This window comes from Neopsephotus bourkii, unplaced genomic scaffold (genome assembly GCF_033783945.1).
Source record: "Neopsephotus bourkii isolate Nb327-2 ecotype Australia unplaced genomic scaffold, CSIRO-AGI_Nbou_v1 NB_1292, whole genome shotgun sequence".
NCBI lineage: Eukaryota > Metazoa > Chordata > Aves > Psittaciformes > Psittacidae > Neopsephotus > Neopsephotus bourkii.
Window position 1 is genome coordinate 9639997 of NW_026901776.1, and position 22996 is coordinate 9662992.

General features: G+C 45.8%; 1 protein-coding gene across 1 annotated transcript in view; it reads right to left on the reverse strand.

Annotated features, from left to right (window-relative positions):
- The window catches only part of MDGA1 (MAM domain containing glycosylphosphatidylinositol anchor 1), a 151537-nt gene that overhangs the window by 86255 nt on the left and 42286 nt on the right, over positions 1–22996 (reverse strand). The window contains exons 2-5 of the mRNA XM_061365967.1: positions 14469–14608; positions 11525–11699; positions 7389–7585; positions 4890–5022 (exon numbers count right to left, since the gene is read on the reverse strand). Coding sequence (XP_061221951.1) covers positions 4890–5022; positions 7389–7585; positions 11525–11699; positions 14469–14608 — 645 coding nt within the window. The remainder of the gene's footprint in view (positions 1–4889; positions 5023–7388; positions 7586–11524; positions 11700–14468; positions 14609–22996) is intronic.

Sequence of the window (22996 nt, forward strand, 5' to 3'; positions counted from 1 at the left end):
TGATCATTACCATGCCTTTGAGTCAGAGCGCCCTGTTATGGTTAGGAAACAGTGTAGACAGGACCTGACACTGCCCCAGAATGGAGGTGATACCTAAACCACTCTACCACTAGTGCTTAGAACTGGGGCATAAGCTAGCTGCTTATGGTTTAGGACTATAGCTTAGGTCTCAGTTCAGAAAAAAAGCCTGATGAGCCCCTTTGCATAGATAGGAGTGTCAATCAGACAAAATTTGGCAGTGGAAAACCCAAGGCTAGAGGCTTTCTGACTCCTGATGGAACAACTGCAGCAAGTCAGAAGGGCAATGGAAAGCCACTGTGGCTCTGCATTACTTACCTTCACTGCACCCAGCCCACTCCTCTGCAGATGCCACCGTGACTTCTGCTCTCACTGTATTTAACTCCCCTGAAGCAGCACTAGCAAAAAGGCTCGACTGGTAGCTCCTACTAGAGTACCTGTCTCTCCATTGCTGCAACACTATTGTATGAATTACAGTCTGCTTGTGCCTTGAACAGAACCAGCACAATGGACTGAGCCTTGAGAAAGAGAAAAAAAAAGGAACAAAAAAGGGGGACAGGAGAACAAGAGATTCATTGTCACAAGACATGGGAAGCTGCAGCCACAGACTGAGCTTCGCCTCTCAAGACCCAATCCAAAGCACGCTGGGAAGCTCACTGGGATGTCAGTGTTTGCTGGACAGTTCTCACAATCCCAAGGGAAGGTCAGGCAGAGCACCAAGTGCATGCTCAGTCACAGCCTGCTCCTTCTGGCTGACCACCAGAGCTCAGCCCTATAGAGCTGAAAGAGGAAGGTCTGTCTCAGATCACCCTGCTTAAACCCAACAGACGTTTTTGTTCAAGGACAGTTGGGATTAAGCCACTCCTCCCATGAAGTGTTGCTGTCCCAAGAAGGAGTTTTAGGGAAGGTCTACCATTAAAAAAGGACCTCAGCCATCCCATGATATGCCTCTTCATCTCTTACACCCAAATAGACATCTTTGAGAGGCAAAGCCGTTGCCAGGACCTGGCCCTTGCAGCTCTGAGCAGACACAAGAACAGGACCTGTCTGTACCATAACAGAGCATGAACTGCAGCTCTGCATCCACTCTTAACCTTCTTCACCTCCATAAGTGTCAAATACACTTTTCTGTAGACTGGGGACTACAGACCAGGTCACAGAGATTGTCTTGCATGCACAACTGAACTGAGACTAGTCTAGAGAATGTCTAGACAACCTCTCCTTTGAATACCCTAGTAACTGGTTTTGGTTTATTTTATTTCTGCATCCTTCTCTCTACACCTCCCTCCAGGAACTGAGCCAAAAAACTTCCCATGAAAAGCCTTTTAAAGCCCTTCTCAGCACCATCACTGGCTCCATCCAGACAGAACTGAGAAAGTAGCAATCCCCAGCACAAAGGCAGGGAGTATGTTTTAAGTAACAGCCGTAATAATGCAAAATAAGACATTGTTCCATATTCATGAAGCCTGATTTAACGGCATCATTATTTCTGCCTCTTCTCTCCCTGGACACTGCGTTAATGAGCTGTGCTGGATTTGTGTTGGATCTGTGAATTACAGCCCATACAAACAAGGCAAGGAGCAATGTTCTCATCCCAGAACCAGCACCATAATTTAGCAGTGCAACCACTGCCACGCTGGAATATTGCTTTGGTGCACTGAATCAAATGTCCTCTCCCTGGCCACAGCACGTGCTATTTGTTCCAGAGGTGGTCAGCTGTGCCTAAGGAAAAAGCTGGCTCCTCTGCCCCCTGCACTGGCCTTTTTAAGGCCAGTGTCTTTGAATTTCAGGAGGCCAGAGCCTGCACCCAAAGCTTTTGACAGGTCTCTTTGCTGGAGTCTTGGAAACAATATGCAAGGGTTAATACATGCTAATTGGCAAAGAAAGGATTTGTATGTCTTCTCCAAGCTCCAGGTAGTTTCATGAGATGGTATGAAGTCCAGGAACGCAACAGCCCAACTCACAGTGGTCAGGCAGGATGCATTCCTGTCACCAACAGCCTGTCAGCTGTGTGTAGCTGACACCAAATAGCCATTCCTGCCCTCTGACATTGGGCAGGTTCACAGGGCACAACCAAACTGACAGATGCAGAATCTCCATCCATCCCTGTCAGAGCCAGAGAGAGGCTGAGACCAGCCTATGTCCAGAGTTGGAGAGAACAAACCAGAGGTCTTGCAGGTGCTGGTTAAGATTTAGGGCTCTTGCCATGTTTGATGTGCACACATCTGATCGACATTCATCTTGCCTAGCTCTGGGCAAGGCAACTTGGAAAAGAAGTGACATGCTGGTGCAAGCAGTGCGTCAGGGCAGGTTGTATGTGCATGCAAGAGGGACACAGGGAAACCACAATGCTGCCACCTGCACAGCTCCAAGCAGCAAGATCCCATGAAGTGCCCCAAAACGGAGCCCCTATCTGTGGCAGCCTGCGTGGGCTTCCACTCTCACTCCTGCCAGCAGACAGAGGTTAACAGTTTGCAGACATTGTTATGCAGGAGTTGAATCTCATTTATTTGTAACCTGTGGCAATTCCTTTTGTTCTTGGCTCAGAAAACCTGCTGGCGGAGTAGCTGAGAAGCAAGGGGACCATTAAAAACAAAGAGTCGCTTTCAATTCCCTTTGAAGTCCAATTTGCTGCAGTAAAGCTTCAGGAGAATTAACCAGCTGGGCTGCTTAATTTTGCAGAAATTGAGGAAAGGGGAAACATCAGCCTGACCACGCTGGAACAGGTGATGACAGCCCAGGGTTGAGCTGGTCCCGTGGCTCTGCGGACACAACCTGCTGCTCTAGAGCCACACAACATCCACAGGACAGAGGAGCAGATAAAACCACCTTCCCATTAAGGCTGTAGACCAAGAACCCATTCCCTGCTGCTTCTCCCAGGCTTCACTGACACAAGAGCTTGGGAAAAGCATATCCCTTGCGGGAAACTATGATCTGCCCAAAGGCCATTGCCAGAATTGAAGAAGCAAGCCAGCTGAGGAACAGCAAATGAACTTGGAAGAGAGGATTCCCTTGGCCTAACATGACCTGACCCTCAAGGTCTGTAGTACTTGGGTCTATAAATATTTAAGAGATCGATTTCCATGCACCTCTGTGCATTTTGAGCCTTCCTTAGCTGCAAAGGTGAAGGCAACCTGAGCAAAGCTGCTCAGAATTCTGGGCACAGCCAAGGCTACAGAGATTGCTAAAGCACAAGTGCAAGAAGGAAAGAAAAGAACCATGCATAAAATGAGAAAATTAAAGATTTTTCTTTAAATATTTTCTCATCTATGCACAATACTACCTACAGGGCAAGTAAGCCAGATAATATTTCATGTTAAATATACTTCTGTTACTGAACACAAACCTTGCTCACACCACAATGCCAGCTTCATTTTCACTGCCAGCTTTTAATACAATTTCCTGGGAACACATTTGCCATGGCCCCTTTGAGCTTGTAGTGTGAGGCTCCACTGTAACTATGTATAAATATGCATATATAACTAAACAACAAGAAAAAAGAACTAGATTTATGTGCTATGTGATCCAAGTTCAGAGATTAGTTAAGAACTTAAAAAACTGCTGTAAGCTCAGCTATATCACTGTGTCCTGACCTGGCTACAATCTGAAAATACTTTTTTTCCCATATGCTAAGGGGCTGGACTGAAATGAAGGGTAGATTTCCTGTGCTTGGACTGGCAGGGGGGAGTGGACATACAGAGAAATTTGATTTTCTTACTCTTCAAAGGTAAGGACACAACAGGGAAGAAGAGCTTCATCATTAGCACAAGATAAGTTTTTAAAGGGAATATTCCAGCATCTGCTACAATCTCATCCTGAGAGAAATTCAGGCAGTTGTGTGAGTTGCTTGAGACATGTTCAGAGATCTTACTACATAAAGAATTTTTTTTTTTTCACTTTTTTAAGCTCTTTTTTTTTTCTTATTTCTACATGAAATAATGCACCTTGGGGCCAAGTCAGATGAATAAATGTAATTTACAGTATCAACAATATCCCATCAACAGCTGGCAACATCAAAAAAGTTCTGCTACCACTGCACAAAGATGACACAAGGGATGCAAACTACTGTGTTACATTAGAGAGGTGAATAATTCAAATAACTACAATGCTTTTCCTTCTGATCATGGAAGACCCCAGGGCTGGAAGTAATTTCCAAACATTTACTTATTGTTTGCAAATATTCAACACGTGGGGGCTTTGTCAGTGTGCTTTTGTTTTGATTTGTTTTCAATGGACAGGTTGCAATCAGGTCCTTGCAAGTATTTGGTGCTATACTTGGTTATCAGTCAGTTATTGCAGGTCAAGCAAGAGGCACCAAAGTAATTCTGTTTGCAACTGGAAGCACACTCAAGCACTGCCAATATGAATATCAGTGTAAAATTTATTTATTGGGAAGGCGCTGGAGATATTTGCTTTCCACAGACATCAGTACCAATGGAGCCTGTTAGCTGAGAGATGCTGAGAGCACAGCCTAGCAAACTAGGCCAGAGTCACACATGAATGAATGATTTGTAAAAACTCCTGCAGCATCTGCCCCACTCCGAACTTACTCAAATCCATTTTTAAAGTCACTTAGAATTATAAATAAATAAACCAGAGTCTGAATTAAAAACTACATAATGGCTCAACTGCTTTAATGATCTCATGGCAGGCCTAGACAAGGCACTGGGTGTACGCATAGCTACAAGAAATTGGAGCATCCCTGGCCATAAGACTTCTACGTGAAGGATTTTTAATCCTAGCAGCCATGCATATGAATGTGAGGTGCTGCAGGCCCTGGACAGGGTGCTGTGTTACCCTCCTGGAGGGTTAATGGCTGTTGAGCAGGCAGGGGGCCAGAGGGATGCAGGGACCTCCGAGTCCCCTCTTACCTGTGGTATTTGTGAGCTGGAAGGTGATGGATTTATCAGGGATGCTGCAGACGTTGCGGACGGACACCTGGCATGTGTAGCTGGCATAATCCTGGGGCCGCAGGTTCTTCAGCTTCAGGACTTTGGTTTCACCCTGGAAGTTGGGGAAAAAAGTGGAGGGGAAAAGACACAGGTGTGCAAAGCACATCTCATCACCGCAAGTCCATAACCTGTACAAAAGTTTACAGATTGCCAGCAGCACCCATCAAAACCTCAGGGAATTGTGCAGACTTCAAGGTCCCCTACCTATATAGAAAGGAGACACAAAATATTTGTGGTGATAAATCCACTTCCAGGATTTCTCAAAACTGCCAGCAACTGACTGACATTTAACCTGAAAGCACTGCTGAACAGGTCTAGGCATAACTTCTTGTCAAATGCAGTCAGAATCACCTTTGAGAATTTGTAAAAACTTACAGATCCCTGAACAGACCTTGAGATCTCACACCAAGATGCTGATAGGAACCCAGGGGATGTTACTGGGGGCTCAACGTTGCAAACCAGAAGTAAACCAGAGTGGATTCAGGCATTAATGCTGGCCTAAATATGACAAGTTTAACAGTTGCGCTGTGAAAAACTGCAGTACAAGGGGAAAAAGGTAAATCAGAGAACTACTCGAAGAACTCCCCAGAACTTTCTGATCTCTCTTCTACAGATTCTCATTTGTGCTGGTGTAAATTCAGAGTAGCTACATGGATTATGGCAGCCGTTTCTCATACCAAGATAAAAAAAACAACAAACAAACTCACTACCTGGAACTCCATTAGTTACTGGCTTGTTACAGAAACAGAATTAAGTTGTTAAATTAACAGTAGATGTGTTCTGTTTATTTATGAAATCTGGAAAGCCCTAAGATTCATCCTGTGGTTTGCACACCCTGCAACTCATACGTCTTCCCATGACAGCTTGTCGCTGTTGTTCTCCTTGTGTTTGTCTGAATCTCTTCTGAAATCATTCCATAATTGCCTGCAAATGTGTGAAGGTCTCAGCACTACAAATCCTCTTGAGGACAACCTCAAGGGACTGGACAATGAGCTCAGACATGCTAATATGCAGAGAACAATGATGAGAACTGAGTAAATGAGAAAGATACATACCTAGGAGACCAATAACCCTATGAAAGTCCTGTCCCCTGAGATTTGTTGCTATGCCACACAAATGATGGCATTTACAATGTGTATATCAACTCACTTACAGGGCTCTGTTTGTTGACTAGTAATTGTTGGGTAAATGTGCATAAATCTTTAGTGTAGGTAAGTTTTAGAAAGATTAAACAGTAAAGTCTTCACCTCCTTTTTAATGTAAAAGCCTACCCAAACCTGACACTGATACCAGTTCATCCCTAACACAATAGTACAGCCCCCTTCAAAGTGTGATTTATTAAACATAGTGCATTTGAGCTCCAGCAACATTTTCCCCTCCCAATAGTGTTGCAGAGGTGTGTTTCTGTTAACTTCAACTCTTACCAACCCAAACTTATAGATTTATGCTGGTGCTAAGGAGAGGACCATAGGGCATGCCTGTTTGAGCACAGGAGTCCTAACTCTCTCAGAACTAGGAACGACTAGGAATTAGGAACGACATTAGGATGGGTCCCGACAGGAGCTGCGGGGTACTGGGTCATTTACGCATTAATGTTGCAACATGGTAAATTCCTGCCAGACACCTTATTTAGGTGAATAAAATACCTCAAGTCCTAAGACATCCTTTCAGTAAGCAATGTCTCCTGTTAACTACGCTGAGTTAGTGAAAGCTGGAAGAGCCCACTGTGGCTTCCTCTAAGGCCAGGCATGTCCTAGCTGGATGCTGTGTAACCCTAGACTAGACAAAACTCTCTCTGGGGCCAAACAGCAGCACTCACCTACAAGCATTTTAGTTGCAGATCTGCCACTAACCTGCAGCTCTCTCCTCTCTCCTCACCCCTCTGATTGTTTCCATTTGGCTGCCCATTTACTCCCTGTTACTTGTGGGCATAAGGAAAAGCTCTTCATCATTTGTTTCATGGATCCCATGGCAATGCCTGCCATTTGCTGCACTGCTGAACAGGAAGCACTTCCCCTGATGTATGAAGCTCCGGCACTCAATTAATTAAAGAAAATAGTAATGGGAGACAGAGGAGACCTGATCTTGGGATTGTTTGCTTGGATTTCAGTCTCTGCCACCCAACAGCTACGTCACCTCATTAGGGGAGCTGTGGCCTGCACTCAGGGACAGAGCCAGAAAAGGAAAAGCACTTCAAGGCTGTCACACGCCCTTCTGCTGCTCTACTCCTCTTGTACCCTGGGCGCCCACAGACAGAAGAAGGCTTTACCAGCTCTTTTGGAGACAGTGCTCCTTGCAGCAGCCATCACCCTCTACCCAACATTGTAATCCACCCAGGGAAGGAAACACCCTCTACTGCAGTGTGCTGGGTTACCAGGACACTCAACACAAGCTGGTGGAAGTTTGCTTTTTTTTCACCTGTGTGTAGAGGGGTTCATAGATGTCCACACCATTGTCCTGACTGTGGGAAAGCGTCTCAGCTCCCCGTTTCCAGATGAAACGAGCTGGTGGGTTGGAGTTGACAGTGCAGCGGAGGAAGACAGTCTTCTCCTGGTAGAAGCTGCCACGAACATCACTGATGGTCTGGTGAATGGTGAGAACAGGTTCATCTAGATCTGGAAGGAAGGTAAGGAGGGCCGCAGCAGTTGTTAATGAAGCTTGGTCTGCACAAACAGCCTGCAGAGCAGATGATGCTCTAGGCACCACAGAGGGGAGGGGAAGCTCCTGCACATTTGGCTGATGACAGCTGCTGAATTAAGAGCTTATTTGAGGGCAGGTAACACAAACAATATCTAAAGGGAACACACATGAGAAGCCAGAATTCTCCCTCACCACACAACCTCCAGAGAATAGAAAGCACCCTCTGGTACGCAGATCCCCATGTAGTCCTTAAGCAAATCACCTACTTGCCACGTGCTTCTCAGAGCAGTGGGCTGCCTCACCTTCCCCAGTGGCACTCCCCACTCAAAATCACTGCTCTCTACTTCAGTGACAGGTCAGAAAGTTCCCAGGAAACTGCTCCATCATAATTTCTTCTGCTTCCACTTTCCACTTCCCAAATTTATGCTGAAATCATGAAGCTAAGCCCATGGCTGTGAGATGCCCACACAAATGACAGGACAAACCTTCAGCTCAAGGGGTGAAAGTAAAAAGCAGGACAAGATCAAGGAGCTGAGGTGAAGAGTTTTCTCCTAGTCAGGAGCAAGTCTCGTGGGGAGCCATGGGAACACGAGATGTAAAACACTGTGACAGGTATACACAATTTCTCTCCCTATTAAAATATCCTCTGTGCATTTTCTTCTTTTCAGGATCTGTACTGACTCTCCCTCTCCAGTAACTTCTATTCACCACATCCCTATCTATCACCCACCCCTGAACTGATCAGATTCTTTTGCTTTCTCCGTTTACAGAAAATGCTCCTTCCAATTCCCTCACCATATCTGCACTGGACATATAGCCGTCACAAATCAATGGCTATCAGTCACTTCATTTGCAAGGACACAAACAATAGCCCTGTAGGGAGCATACTTTCTCCATCCACTCAGAACACACTGCTCCCCAGGGTTGCCCTCCTGCTAAAAACGGACCATTTTCTTGGGTTTTGCACCAGACATCAGCATTTGAACATCAAGGAAGCATAGGGAAAACCTCAATTCTTTCTCCTCTCAGAGATTGGGGTTAGGTGTAAAGAGCCCATTTAACAAGAGGGGACCAACTGCCCTCTAAACTAAAATCTGTCCCTGTGACATGTCTTAAAAGCCATCTGTTGAGCTCAGCTGAAACAGTTCTACACTTTCAGGAGCTTTATGACCCCATCTTCAACTGCAAGGAAACTGAGGCACATGCACCCAGTATCCTCTACTACTGCCAGTGCTGTCTTCTGCACATGTTAGCAGAGAGGAAGAGGACATCTGCTCATCACCTGCTGCTCTCCTATGCCACCTAATTTTCTCTATATTTTATTTCAGAGATTTGTAAGTTTGGAGATCTGACTCCCAGAAAGGAAGAGGGAAGCAGGGCTGAGTTTCTTCTAACTTGTTATCCAAATGGCATATGTTGCCTTCTGAACCACAGGCATCAACTTGTGGATTTGCATATTTTAATGAGCTCTGTGCTTGGTAGACAGCAATTGTAATTGGACTTCCTTGACCACACCATAGCTCAGAGATACGAATAGAGCCATTAGCAGAACAAGGACAAGCCACCAAAAAAAACCCCAAAGCCCCAGAACAAAACAGAACCCAAGTCTGAAGAAAAACATATATGGGTAGAAACCCCCCCCACACAGCTCCTATCCATGCAGTGCCCTTTTCATGTGTCTAGGGTGACTGAATTTTATACCTAATTCTTTTGGACCAGGACCATGAGCACAGCCTCTCCTCTTTCCTCCTTCTTTGTCCTTAGCCCTCCTTTATTTGTTCATGCTTCATAAGAATAACTCGGTAGCTACCATCCTTCTGAGGCTCCATTTCTCACCAGGATGCATGGTAAAACACTTTCCTTACTGATCAAAGAAGATCCTCACCATTCAGGTCTCCCAGCTCCCAGCTACTCCCCACACAGAAAACACTATCTTCCTTTTGGTTGCTAAACCTTTCTTCCCTTGAATCTTTCAGGCTTTTTCCTAGCAGTCAGCTTCATGTCTAGCCCTCCTGAGAAAAGCTAAAATAAGACCTACAACGATATGTATGTCCTTGATGTACAAATAACGGCACTGATGTCAGTGAGCTGCACAAATGATATATTTGGCCCACGGCTGCTCATAGAGATGGTCATATGGGATGTTTCATGTGCAATATAAGCTTGCAAACATCCATTCTTTCTTTTTCTTTACTTTCTCTCTCTCCCACATGGAAATAATCCAAACAACAGCTGCTCTCTGCCAGTATCAAACCAGTACTTTAAAACCTCATTTGATGCCCACTTGGGGCAAAGGAATAACTTGTTACACAGGTTAGTGTTTCCAGTTTAATACCCTCTTGGCACCAATGGTGCTCTCTGCACAACCTTGCTTGTCTAATACTAAAAGTATGAGTGAGGACTAGCACTAGCTGTCAAGGACAACGAGGTTCACATGAGGGTGATTACTTACCTCTAACTACAAATTGGGATGTAGGGAAATTGGGATTACTTACCTCTAACTACAAATTGGGATGTAGGGATGTTTTGTTTTCAAATTCTGGTTCATTCGCTGAAGGTTGCCTGGGTGAGCGTTCAACAAAAAGTGTGGCTTTTCCTATGTGTTCCCTTGTATATACTGCAAATGCTAGCAGAAAATAGTCTCTCCTCCACAAAACCAAGAGTAAGCAGAACAGAGGTGCGTTACCAAGTCCATCTGCAGAGTAGATGTTAGTATGAGAAAGCCCTTGGCTATCCCATTAGCCCCATAGTTCTACAGGTCAGAGCTGCATGAGGGACCACAGGACACTACATTACTCTAGCTCCAGCCTGCACCCCAGAAGTAAAGGGAGTCCCCTCAGGGCATAAAGAGATTCATGCCACAGTCCTGTTCCTAGGGATGCAGGCCCTGGCAAGGTGTCATAGTGAGGCTTGAGAAAGACAAGTCCCCTTTGCAATGGACAGTTACCATACGCTTCCACCACACATAGAAGAAATAGGCAGAGACTCCAAGCAAGTGTAGGTGGGTGTCCGAGTTCCAGCTGCTTTATCACACTTCACATCTTTTTAGCACCAACCTCTTACTGACTAGGGCTTCTCAGAAGATGTGAGTGAGGAGAGGGATTTGGTGTTACTTGGGTTGGAAAAAACTGGAATAGTTGATAACCAAGGATGATAAACTCATTGGTAATTTTCCCCAAGAGAGTAAACCTCTTTTAAAGTTGCCTAGACCTTAAATCTTGGATTCCTCGCGTATTGGGATTATGGATAAGGTTAATTTCCTTTCCTTTTGGTCACAACAGCCCAAAAATAAACCAGCATGAGAAACTCTCAAACATGGGTCCCAAGATGGAGAACTACTAACAGCATCTCCAGGACACAAGAAGAATGGCCACTGCAACCAGCCCAAGAAATGCTGAGTCACTGAAGCAAAGGGATCCTCACAGATTCCTTCACGTTCATCCCTTCACAGCTCAGCCTCCTCAGGTGAGTCCAGGAGTCTTTTACTGTTTCCAAAATGCTACAGAAGTAGCAATTCTGGGAGCAGGGCACTGGTTTCAGAAATGTCCCAGGTACCTGAAGCATTACCAATTTCAAGAAGCATTGTTTTGCTTCAAGCATTGCAAGCTTAAAAACAAAGCAAGCAGAAAGTGCCTACAATGCTACATGCCAGACAAGCTCCAGGGACCACTGGCTGTTACTGACATCATGGCTTCTGGGTAGGAATGACTCATGTGGACAGGAAGAGCTATGTGTTTTGTGGATAGATCTAATCTTCTAGGGAACATGTCCCCTGGGGGCACTGCACCATTCCCTTTGCTCCTGAACCAGGTGCATGTAGTCCTAGGGCAATGCAGGTCCTTGCTGGCCCCGCAGCAAGGCAGAGACATGCAGTAGAACTGTGGGAAGGTCTGGGTTGCCGCTAAACGACTTACACTGCACATCTACTCGAATGGACTTGATGGCAGGGACCCCAACCCCATTTTCTGCTTTACAGTAATAGCGGCCCCCCTGCAGCCTTTGGATCTTCTCAATCCGAAGGGTCTCGTTAAGCACTGATGTCTCTTGGAATTTGTCCGACGCGCTGCCGGCAGTTTTGGTCCATCTCACCTGCATGAGAAGAATGAGAGGAATGCAAACCATCAGTGACATAAACTAGAGATCCCAAGTGACAGCAGCACTCCCTTTACTCCTCTTCCCCTCCTCCCTAGCAGTTCTCAAAAACTGGCCCTACAGCACTACCAGACCTTACTAAAGTTCAACTGATCTCAGTATGTCTTGGTAGGCCAGCTGCTGATTCTCATCCATCACTAATCCCCACATCTCAGAGTCCAGGATAACCCCTCGGTTCACTCAAACACACACTGCATATTTACCACTTTTGCCCTGGTCCTGTAAACCCAAAAGCCTGTTTAATTTTACACCACTATCTGCACAACACAGGATTCTGAACTTTAAGCTTTGGGACCCCATGCTGCTGGTAGGCCACAAAGCTAAAGCAAACATGAGCTTACAGCTACAGAGCTTTTATTGCAGTAAACACTCACCTTTCTCTGGACAGCAAGGCTATTTCTGCTTTATGCTTTTCCAAGAAAGAGTGAGAAAATGCAGCTGCTATCTGGCTCTTGCCCCTTTCCCACAGGGAGCCCCTGTGTGTGTTATTTTTATAAGCCATCCTGTTGCAGTGCACAAGCTTTTACCTTGATTTTAAAGATATAGAAAAATAAAAGGAAAAATCCCTTCAGATTCCAAGCGGTCTTGCATTTTTTGTCCTTATCTTACATGCCTTAAGATCTTGGCTTGCAAGGGTAGCTGATCTGCATGATAATTCATGGTGAATGGTAATAAGAGGACAGAACTCCTAAAGACTGAATGGTTATTCTTATATCTGCAATGAGGTACAGCCCTAACAGCGGCAGTAGAAGCTTCCCCCTTGTTTTCTGTAGCTCAGACAATGAAAGAGAGAGTGAAGACAATGAAAGAGAAAGATAGCTTTCCTCAGACCACTGGTTTTCTGTATCTGCAGCCTACTTTCTAAAGGCTGGTGACTGGTGGTTTCCCACACTGGTGCCCATCCAGACTTTGGGACTGAGATCTGGCAAGATCAGCAAACAGAAAGGAGACTTTCATTCAACATTGACCTCAGATAAATGGACCAGAAACCTTGACCACTCTGCCAGATTTTCCTTGAAACTCACTGCCACCACCTGATTGGTTCTGATGCTCTAAAAACGCAGGGGCGTGCGCATCCCATCCCCAGAGCACTAGGTTGAGCAGATTTTTGGAACTAATGACTATGGATTTATTTAGCATTTGTAGACTTATTATTAAATTGTCCAAGGGCCCCAAGACTCTCAGAGACTCCTGTTTGCAAGGACACTTCAGCCAGCTCTTTAATCTTTTCAATTTTAATCTCATTTAAGTATTTTGGCCACATTTTCATTTTTTAATGACTGGCTGATGGAAGGGAAAATAAAAGATGAAACAAGGGTTAAAATACAAGCTTACCTGGGGAAGAAATCTATCCATGAGGAGGAGGGCAGACATAGGACACATGCCAAGTTTTATGTGTGTGGGTCATGCCTTGTGGGTCTGGTGTCCCCTGTGCATGTCCAGGCAAAGGCAAACCACAATGTTGCCCACTAGCATGCTGTCTGCATCAGGCTCTGCTCCAGCAACCTCTCTGGCTACTCAGGCCCCTGCAACCTGCTACCAGCTTCACACACATTCAACATCCTTAGGCAGGGCTAGACCATCATCTTAGTTTCTGACATACGCAGCTATTATCTGCCCATCACTGTCACAAGCCTAGGCTGTCTTAGATTATTTCCTTTTTACTGTTTCCAGGATATGCTTTGATGGATAAACCATTTCAAATTCTGCTGGCTGAGTCTCTCTCCCTCTCTTTTGTCATTCCCTCTTAGCCAAGTAGCTGCCCAAAAGCAAGTCCACAGTGGCATTGACTGCTGTATGAAGATACATGGCTTCTCAGCACAGATATCTGTGGCAGGATTTGGGAAGGAGGACAAGAAAACATACATACTGTACCTGGCTCCCTTGGGCTTGTTCTGTCACATCCAGCCTCGTAGTACACACTAGCTGCCATTCCTACCACACTCTGTCCCAGAGCAGGCAGACCCATGCTCTGGTTCAGTATCTTTATAGATACATCCACACTATTACTGAACCTGCCTGCTTGAGCATCTGAAGGGTGGAGAGGTGCCTGAATGGGGCTTGAGGCTTATGCATCCCTCTAGGGACCCTGGGGAAGAACTGCAGCAGTTACTCAAGCTCAGCTCTGCCCTCACCTGTGGCTTTGACCACAGCATGGACATATCCAGCACTGCAAGTCTGAATCTGCCTCTGGTCAGTGGCCATTAAGCAATGACCAGCAGGGTCTGCATGGGGATCAGTATGAACAACTTCCCGAACTCCACAAGCAGGTTTCCCTTGACTGTACATACAGAGAAACTGAGAGACTGCAGGATCATAAAGGAACAACTCCTACGACCAACACATCCGGGAAGCCTTCTCTAACCTGTTCAAGCTGTTCTTACTTTGCAGTAAGAGGGTTAAAGATTTGATGGTGGTTTGTATAACGGATTCAGTTTGAGCTTTCAGTTTCCTGGGGGTCTTCACATACTGATGACGACTAGAAACGATGTGTATGCTTCTGCAAAGCTCTGTGGACTGTTTTCCGTAAAAGCAAGACTAGATGCTTAACAGCTTACAGGCCAGTGCTTGTACTACAAGGCATCCCTACTTGACTCTAACATGCAGGAGAAAGCTAGGCACCCTGCTGCCCACAGTTCCCCTCTATGTGGAGACTACAGAGAGTTGCCGTGGGCAGGGAGGTGCCAGGCAAGACGGACAGCTTACCTGTGGCCGGGGGTGTCCTGTGACCAGACACTGCAGGACCAGTGTGTCCCCCTCCCGAATTGTGTATACACGTTCACTAATGTTGTCTTCCTTCACCACACACGCCTGCCCAGCATGGATGATTTGGGCCTGAGCAGGAGCTGCAGAGAGGAAAGAAGAGGTAAAGAGGGAAGCGAGCAGCACCCCAGCCCCCTGTGCCCATGGTAGCTGCTCCAGCGGCAGGATGGAAGTGCCACCTCTTGAGACACAGAGGGGAAGAGCCAGACAGTGCTGGGTATGAGACACAAAGGTCTCAGGAGACAGAAAACAGCGATTTTCCCCATCTCCTGGGCAGCTGCTATCAACTGCTATTTCAAAACCTTTGGTCCTGTTGGGATGAGCAGCTTTAGGCTCTGAAAAGCCCAACATGGAGCTTTGGCGGGGGACTGTCTTATGCAGGCTGAGAACCAAGAATTCCCTGCTCTCACCTCTTCCAGAGAGGAGCATGTGCGAGCAGTTAAAGCAGGGAACTGGTGAAATCACAACTGCTCTACAACTGTCTAAAAGAGGCCAGATTACTATGATTTACTTTGCAGGGGGCTGGGATAACTACCAAGCAGAGTCAGAAAGGGTCGTGAAGCTCTGTAGAGCTTTTAGCAACATCCCTAGAACAGGCATAGCACACTCTGTAGGAAAAACAAATCTTTCCCAAACGACACTGAAATCTAAGCCCTGTGCCAGAGGGATCATTTTCTGTGGGATCACAGGACCCATAAACTCTAGGGATCTCTTCAGCTAGGGCTTCAAGTGGAGACCAGTTACTGCCAGTCTGGCCAGGAAAAGGAGTGAAGTGGAAAATATACAGAAAGAAAATTCTGTTCCAGAATCCTGTGCAAACAGCCCTTGTCTCCAAAAGCGTTTGTGTGATCACTGAAGCAGCTGACAGGTATTGCAGGTGACTGCACAGCCCTACAGGACACCCATACTTGTTTGAGGGGAAAACTCCAGTCTCACTTCAAGGAACAGAGAAACTCACAAACATGTCTAGGAACTGGCTCCTCAGCGAGAGTCCCCCTGGGATCCTTCCCTGGCTCACTACTATGCTTCCAGGTGACTCTGGAGTTGCAGCTTTAGCTCCCATCAGTGAAATACGCCACGAACAAACAAACCACTGAGGACATGATCAAAGGGTTTAAAGCAATCAGCCTTCTGAAACAAGTACAGATTTTGCACAACATGTTAGAGCTGAACACTCACTTCTTCCTCAAGATTAGCTGAGCTTCAAAGACTACTTTTGTTTGTTTGTTTTACTTCTTTCTTTAGCATGACCAAAATGCTCTAAACACAACCACTTGTGCAAGGAAAGTGCTCAGATTTATCAGATTTATGATGGTTTAACTAGCATAAATCAACCAGCAGCACAGACCTAGGGCAGGCTGGGCTTAGGCAGTGGAAAAGATCTGCCTTCTGAGGTCAGCCTTTATGAACTGGTTTCACCACAGTGCACTGACCAAGAAGAGCGGACACAGGGCTAGCGAGCAGCAAGCTGTTCTTGCTGCTGGGGCTACACAGCCTGCCATGGCCACACAGCACTCAGGGAGCATTATGGCACATGCAGCAAGCTGCTCCCTCTTTTTGTATCTCTTCTGTCTTTCCAGAGTGGTGGCACTTTGCCTAGATCATTATTGCTGTCCGAAGTGTTGACGAGAAGAAGCAACATGTGGATTTGGATAATATGATGGCACAAACACAGACAAATCCCTCAGCTTCTCTCATCTTCCCCTTCTGCAGGGCTCCTGGGAACATGCCTGCTACTGCTTGAGCATCATGGAATGCTGAAAGCGACTGTCAAAGCTTCACTTAATACAACTGAGTAGATGAGTGACCTTCCCTTGCCTAGACTGCAGAAGGAGAAAGTAGAAGCCTATATATGTGCTTGTACACATCTGTGTGTTTATGCACGTACATGTATGGATATACATACAGGTATGTAAGTACACTAAGTAAAATAGTGACTTATCAGGAGCAGACATCATGAATGCTTGCCAAGTGAACAGTGGCAGAGGAGTAATTCAAAGGTGTATATAACCTTTGCCAACATACCTTAATCCAAATGACAGTCTCCTCAGCCCTTGGCTCAGCCCTCTGTAGACCTGCCATCACACCTTTAACCCCACGTGCACTGCAGAGCATTGCTCACAGTGCCAAGACCTGGGCTGTGACGCTGAAGAATCCCTCCTCTATGATTAAAAGAGAAATCCTGTCCCTTCCCATCCTGTACAATATTTCCGCCCATCCTCAACCTGTGTTGCCTGCGTTTCAATGTGATCTTGGCACCTTGCAGCAGCAAAGCTCTCCTAACCTCTCCTCATAATCTGAGCTGCATTTGCCGGATGGTGGCTCTATTCTCCCTTTTCAAACATGACCTTGCTGCAAAAACTAATTTGCAGCCACCCCACAGAGAATCACAATATTTATCTGCAGCTGTAGCTCCCAGTTAAATGTTTCCTTCAGATGCTCTGCTGTATCCCACGCAGTAAGTCTTTCAACTAACGTTCTTTTCACTTTGGCCATCTCACTTCCACAATTTCACCAGTCTTGTGCAACCCTTTCCTGTCACCTGGGTAATTTCCACAGCAGATTCATTAGGCACAATGGTACAGGATTAGAGGGGTTTTATGCAATTTTTCTGGTACCCAAATACCTTGTGGTAAATTGCTGGTGTCTCTCTGAGTTTGATAGAAATATTATATAAACTACTTCTTATTCGGCAATACAAAGCACACACATGGGAAAACAATGACCGTAGGGGTAAGCCCTGTGTCATAATTTTGTCCTCTACTCGTAGATTCCCCTTGGATCCACTGAGCTGCAATGAAGCTTACAAGCAAGGGTGTACACACCTAGCTTTGTTCAAAGGTCTTGCCTGTATTACCACTACCGATATACCTTTCAGATACATTCACTGGAAAAGGACACCACTTTAAGTGAATCTCCACTGCTTGAGCTGTAACATCTCTCTTGCAATGACAGCACAGGTCCCAGCAGAATAACAACCATTTTGCCGTGTCTTAAACCCCATATGAACCCAGATCCCTCAAAAAGGAGCCTGGAGTTGTCTTGGAACGAAAAGCACTCATGTAACTGGCTTAGGAGTCTAAGAAACTCTGCCTCTGGTTACAGTCTGACATTAGTAAAATAGTGGGGGCTGAGCAACGAATGAACCAACCCAGCTCTTAACAGAATTGCATTAAATCACAAGATGACACCTGGGAAGGTCTCTGGTCCAAGCTCAGCCTGCCACAGCACACAGCGGCTGGGAAAGTCACCTCATGCTGCATTACAGATGGGCTGAGAGATTGTGAGAATTAATTGCACTTTTAATGTGCTTGAACAGAAAGAATACATTATTGTTTGACATCATCCCAGGTCTCCTGGAGGATTTCAGCGCACAGACACTTTGCACATTGCCAGCACAACAGGATGGCAGGACCATGCCTGTCAGAGTAAACACTTTCACAGAAGATCCTTAGGTGGGCAAAGAAAGGCTGGAGCATGAGGCCAGGTGCTATAAATGAGGCAGTAATCTCATAAATGAGGCAGTGCTCCACAAGAACAACCCTTGCACAGATACATCCTGCTCTGGTGAGTCCTGCTGGGGCAGAATCCCTCTCCTCAGGCTGTCAAGGAAGATCTCTAATGACTAATATGGGGGAAGGAGAGATTGTTCCCCACCCTTTTTTCCCCAGCATTTTGAGGGACAGGAGTATCATCACTTCCATTCCACTTCCAGGTAAGAGACCGATTTAGGGAGGGCTCCCAATACTAGGTCCTCCAGAGAAACTAGACCAGCCAAATACGGAGTGCCAGATGTTTTACAAGGGGGAGGGGAAAAAAACCATCAGGCAGCATTAGAAGAAAGGGCTGGCTTGCAATGCATTTGGCCTCTGCACTGAGATTTCCTACAATGCTTTCACTTGACATATTAATACATTAAAACAAAAAGAAATTGGAGTGGATAAAATAACTTTATTCCCAGTGCAGTGTAGTGTACAATGTTATTATTACCATAATCTGGAAAGTTTATGAGACTCTTGGTGCTTAGAGGTTGCTAATATCATTAAAATTCAGGAAAGGAGAGAGAAATGGTCTTTTGGAGAGGACTGAGTAATCTGTATTTGATTCACAGGTCTGGTCATTCATCTTTCTGAGCCCGAGATCCCACTGCTACAATGGCAACAAGGAATGCTCCTTCACAGACAGGGTGGTGAGTGACAGATACCGCATTGACACTCCCTCAGTCACACTCGGCAACAGCAAGGACAAGCTGCTACCCCTTTTGCAGCACAGCATCAACTGCACTTTACTACTGCCATCTCAGCAGGCTAACACTCGCCATCACTGTTAGACTCAGCATCCCCTTTATCACCTTCACATGTCCTGCAGACAGCCTCAAGGATGGAGAACACTCACCTTCAAAGCTGCTGGCCCAATACCTGCAGCTACACACAACGGGGACAGTGAATCTACCCATCTCCATTACCACGTTCCTGGAGGGTGGGGAGAGAGGGAAGCTGCATCTGGAGCTTTCCCTCTTCCTCAGCCTTTATCTATCAGTCTTATTTACTAGGCAAGTGATGCCCTGCTGAACAGCTGGAGTAATTGTATTTCAGCCTCTTCTGCACATAAGCTAAGCAAAGAAGCCAGGGTCCTTCCTTGTTCTTGTTGCTGTTCTTAGGCTGCCTGGACTCACACTGCTGGCATACATTGGAGCAAGAGCCTGGGGAGCATTTGCTGCTAATCTGCTGCTTATGTTCTTGTTCCCTCAAGAACCTAGCTGTCTCCTCTTCACCCTTCCCATCCTGAGCAAGTGAAATGAAAGGGATGCATTTTGAAGGGCGTTCAAGGGGAAAAATAGACGGTTTTTATGGAGTAAGTGGGGTTGAATGAGCATTTCATTAAGGAAATCCACATGTGGCATTCCTTGCTGAACAGCCACTCTCAGTAACTTCCTGTCCACGGGTAGAATTGCCCTGCAGCACTGTTTGTTACAGACCCTGCATGGCAAAGCACCCAGGGAGCTTACCAAACATTGAAGTCGCTGCTTTCGCATTTTATTCTGCCTTTATTCACACAACGCACAACTCTGCTTGAAGAGCAGGGGCATACAAACACAAGACCTTTGAGAAAGCAGTCATGTTGTCTTAGCAGAGCACAAAGAGTACCCAGCACACAAGTAAAGGGAAGAGACATGCTACCAATGCTTGTCAGGAGTGAGGAAAGTCTAGTAGGATGGGAAGGGTCTGCAGGGGCAGCATCTTGATGGTCAAAGAAATCACCCTGCTCATGCCTGGTCTGGGAGGGGTGGCAGCTGCCTTGTTGTGTGCTCTATCACTGTTCAGCTGTGTCTTATTGATTGCTCCACTGTGGATGAAGACCACAGGCTTTGCTGAAACTTTTGACAAAACAAATTAACCAGGCCAGCTCCAACCCACAATGCAGGGCACAGTATCGATACGCCATTTGGAAAGGAAAATCCACTCCAGCTTGGGGATGATTATGGAAATAATAATACGCAATCAGTGTCCATTAACACTCTCTGCAGGGCTGTGGATCAATAGTGTATTAATGGCTGAAGAAAGACTGCCCATATCTATCAGCGGTTAAAACCAGCACAATAGCAGAGGGAGAGGACATGGCAGTGGGCGGCTGTAATTGAGCTCAGGCACTGGATGGACATCTTTGCTCAGCCTGCCTAAGGGAATCCGTCACCACTGCTCCAGCTTTTAACACAAAGTCAGGGCAGTTCCATAGCAGAGAGGGATGTAATGCAGAAGACCCCAAGGGATAGTTGAGGAGCAGATCACATCCATCATCCCAGGTCTCTTCCCTCTCCCTGTACTACTTTCTTGCATGAGCTCCACCTGTTGATTCTTCTAACACGATGAGCTACCTGGATAACTGCTACCACAAGGCTGTCCTAAAGCAAAAGCCATTAGGAAGCCCTCCCTGCAAGCTGACACTAAGGGTTACAACCCCAGACAAGACAGTTCTCCAAAGAGGCTCTTTTACCCATGTGCATCCCTGTTTTCCCCACAACCCAAACCATGCACACACCCCCCCCAAAAAAAAAATTAAAAAAAAAAATCTGTTTGCTGGACTCCAGGCCTAAATGTACAGGAGGGAATTTGTCATATTTCAGCAGCAGAATGTTTCTGACGCCTGTGGTGTTTCTGCACTGATCATAATTAAAACACAAGCATCAATCCACCCAAAAAAGAAACACAACCATTTCCGATATGTAAAACAAGCATGTCTAACCCCATGCAACACTCCATAACACTCCTGAGCAAGAAGAGAAGAATGTAATTTTCAATGGAAAGGGCACAGAGAAATGAGAGAGTTGTGGAAAGCAATCACAGAGCACAAAACTTGGCTACTTAAAATAGTAAAGGATTTCTATCTTTTTAACTTGGAAGAGACCAAGACTATGTCTTTGCATCTCTGGCTGATTGCATCTCCAGAAACAGAGTTTCCTCTGCAAAGCTCAGCCAGATGATTTGCATGGCCTTAAAATAACTTTTTGCTTAATCAATGTCACTTCCTTGAAGCATTTCTATAATTTTGTTTCTTTTAGAAAAAAAGCCCCAACAAAATCATGTGAGTTGTCATGAATAGCGGGTACACCCCCTGTGACTGCAACACCTGCTCCCGACACCTTTGGTCAATTCAAAACTAATGAAGTATTATGTGCTTTATTAAAGTATCAGTCTGCAGATCATCACTGACCACCCTCCCACAACCCCCAACAAAAAGGAGTGCCTGCAGCTCACTGGTTTTCCTAAATGTTCTCAAAATGTTCTTACATAGGACCACCTAACTGCAGAGTATCAAGCACTAGAGCAAAATCGATCGTCAGCTTTGTTTCATAGGAATCAAGTGACAGATGTTACACACACAACATTAAAGTGGCATAAGCTCTGCGTAGCTGCCTAACTCATATGCCTGAGCGGAATTTGTAAAGATGACTCAATGCCAGCAATATGAAGTAGGTTGTCTTCAAATCTTCAAGGGCTACAGACACCAGTGGCAATCAGAACCTGCACCTCAGGAACACTGTCCTGGAAGCTTGCAGCTTTGGTTAGGAAATGAAAAAAGCTTGTTTGTCTCATAGTGGCCATAAAAAGAGACTTTATTTCCCAACCCGCTTCCCACTGTGCCAGCTTCAGAGCCTGAGCTGTATCTCTAAATCTTGCTGCAAAACCCAATGAGCCACAGAGCCACACTCAAGCGAGGTGATCCTGCTAAGCTGAGTGCTCAAAGTGTTGCACTTAAAAACCCATTTCTTGTCTGGCTGCTCCTGAAAGTTCCTAAGCATTTTAGGAGAAAACACAAATGAGGCAAGCAGCCTGGGGGACAAATCAGGCATCCTCTATTCTAGAGAACATTGACAGACTGACTTGTTTGTCAGCTAGTAAAATACCTGAAAATTAAACAGCCCAATTAGAGAAGAGGACTACAAAGATACCTGGACAAGAGTAGCACAGATACTCACTTAACTTGTCCATGTATTGCAGGAGTAGTCTTTGGAGGACAGGCCAGCACCAGGCTCCTTGGCAGGTTTTATCCCTTGCCTCCTTATGGAAGCTCCAACCAGGTCTCCCATTCCCTGTCAATCCCCAGCTGCTCCATGCACCCACTACCCTCTGAAGTGGTGTGAACAGTTACAGGTATTCAGAAAGCCTGCTGACCTTACAGCCTCTTTAAGCACTCATGCTCTCAGCTTTCAGTGTTGCCCATCACCAGGAGCCTCCAAGCAGTCGGTTCACAGGAGAGCCGAGGCTGGCCCAGATGGAGATGCTATTAGTAACTTTTGCAGGCAAATGGGCTTGGCTCAAATGGTCCCAAGGGTTTTACCTCTCTCCTTTTTTCCCTGGTTTCAAGATCCACACATTCCCAAAGTCACTGTTGGTGCTGCTTGTTCCACTTCCTTTCCTTTTTCATATTTCAAGCCACTTTGGTACAACTGTGACTCTTCAGCAAGGAGGTCCATGCACAAGATCTATAAAACAGTGTTCTTTGAAACTCAGCTGTTGTGTCATTGCTGCAGCATCTAACACAGGAGATGAAAGAAGAGCACAACACAGACACTTCATCCCTTCAAAAGTGAGGGAAAAAATGTCAATTTGCTAATCATCTGTCGACTAGATTAGCAGCAAAAGCGCATGAACTCTAATCAATGACTAACTACAGGCTCCTTTTCACATCAAAAGGGGAAAAAAAAACACATCAGGCAACAGCTGTGGCTTCTGAATAATGAAAAATAAGGAAAAGCAGAGGTAGTGGTTTCAAACTGGGTTTCCCAGCTGGCAGGACACACAGGAACTGCTTCAGACTTTGCTGATGAGCATTCCACCAAAGACACATGTGTGCTAAAACCCACCCTGGAAACACAGGAAGAGAGAAGTATTCAAGCCCCAAGGACACTTAAAAAGAGCAAACCCCGAAACACTATGCAGTCAGAGTACACTAACACAAACCGGGTAAGA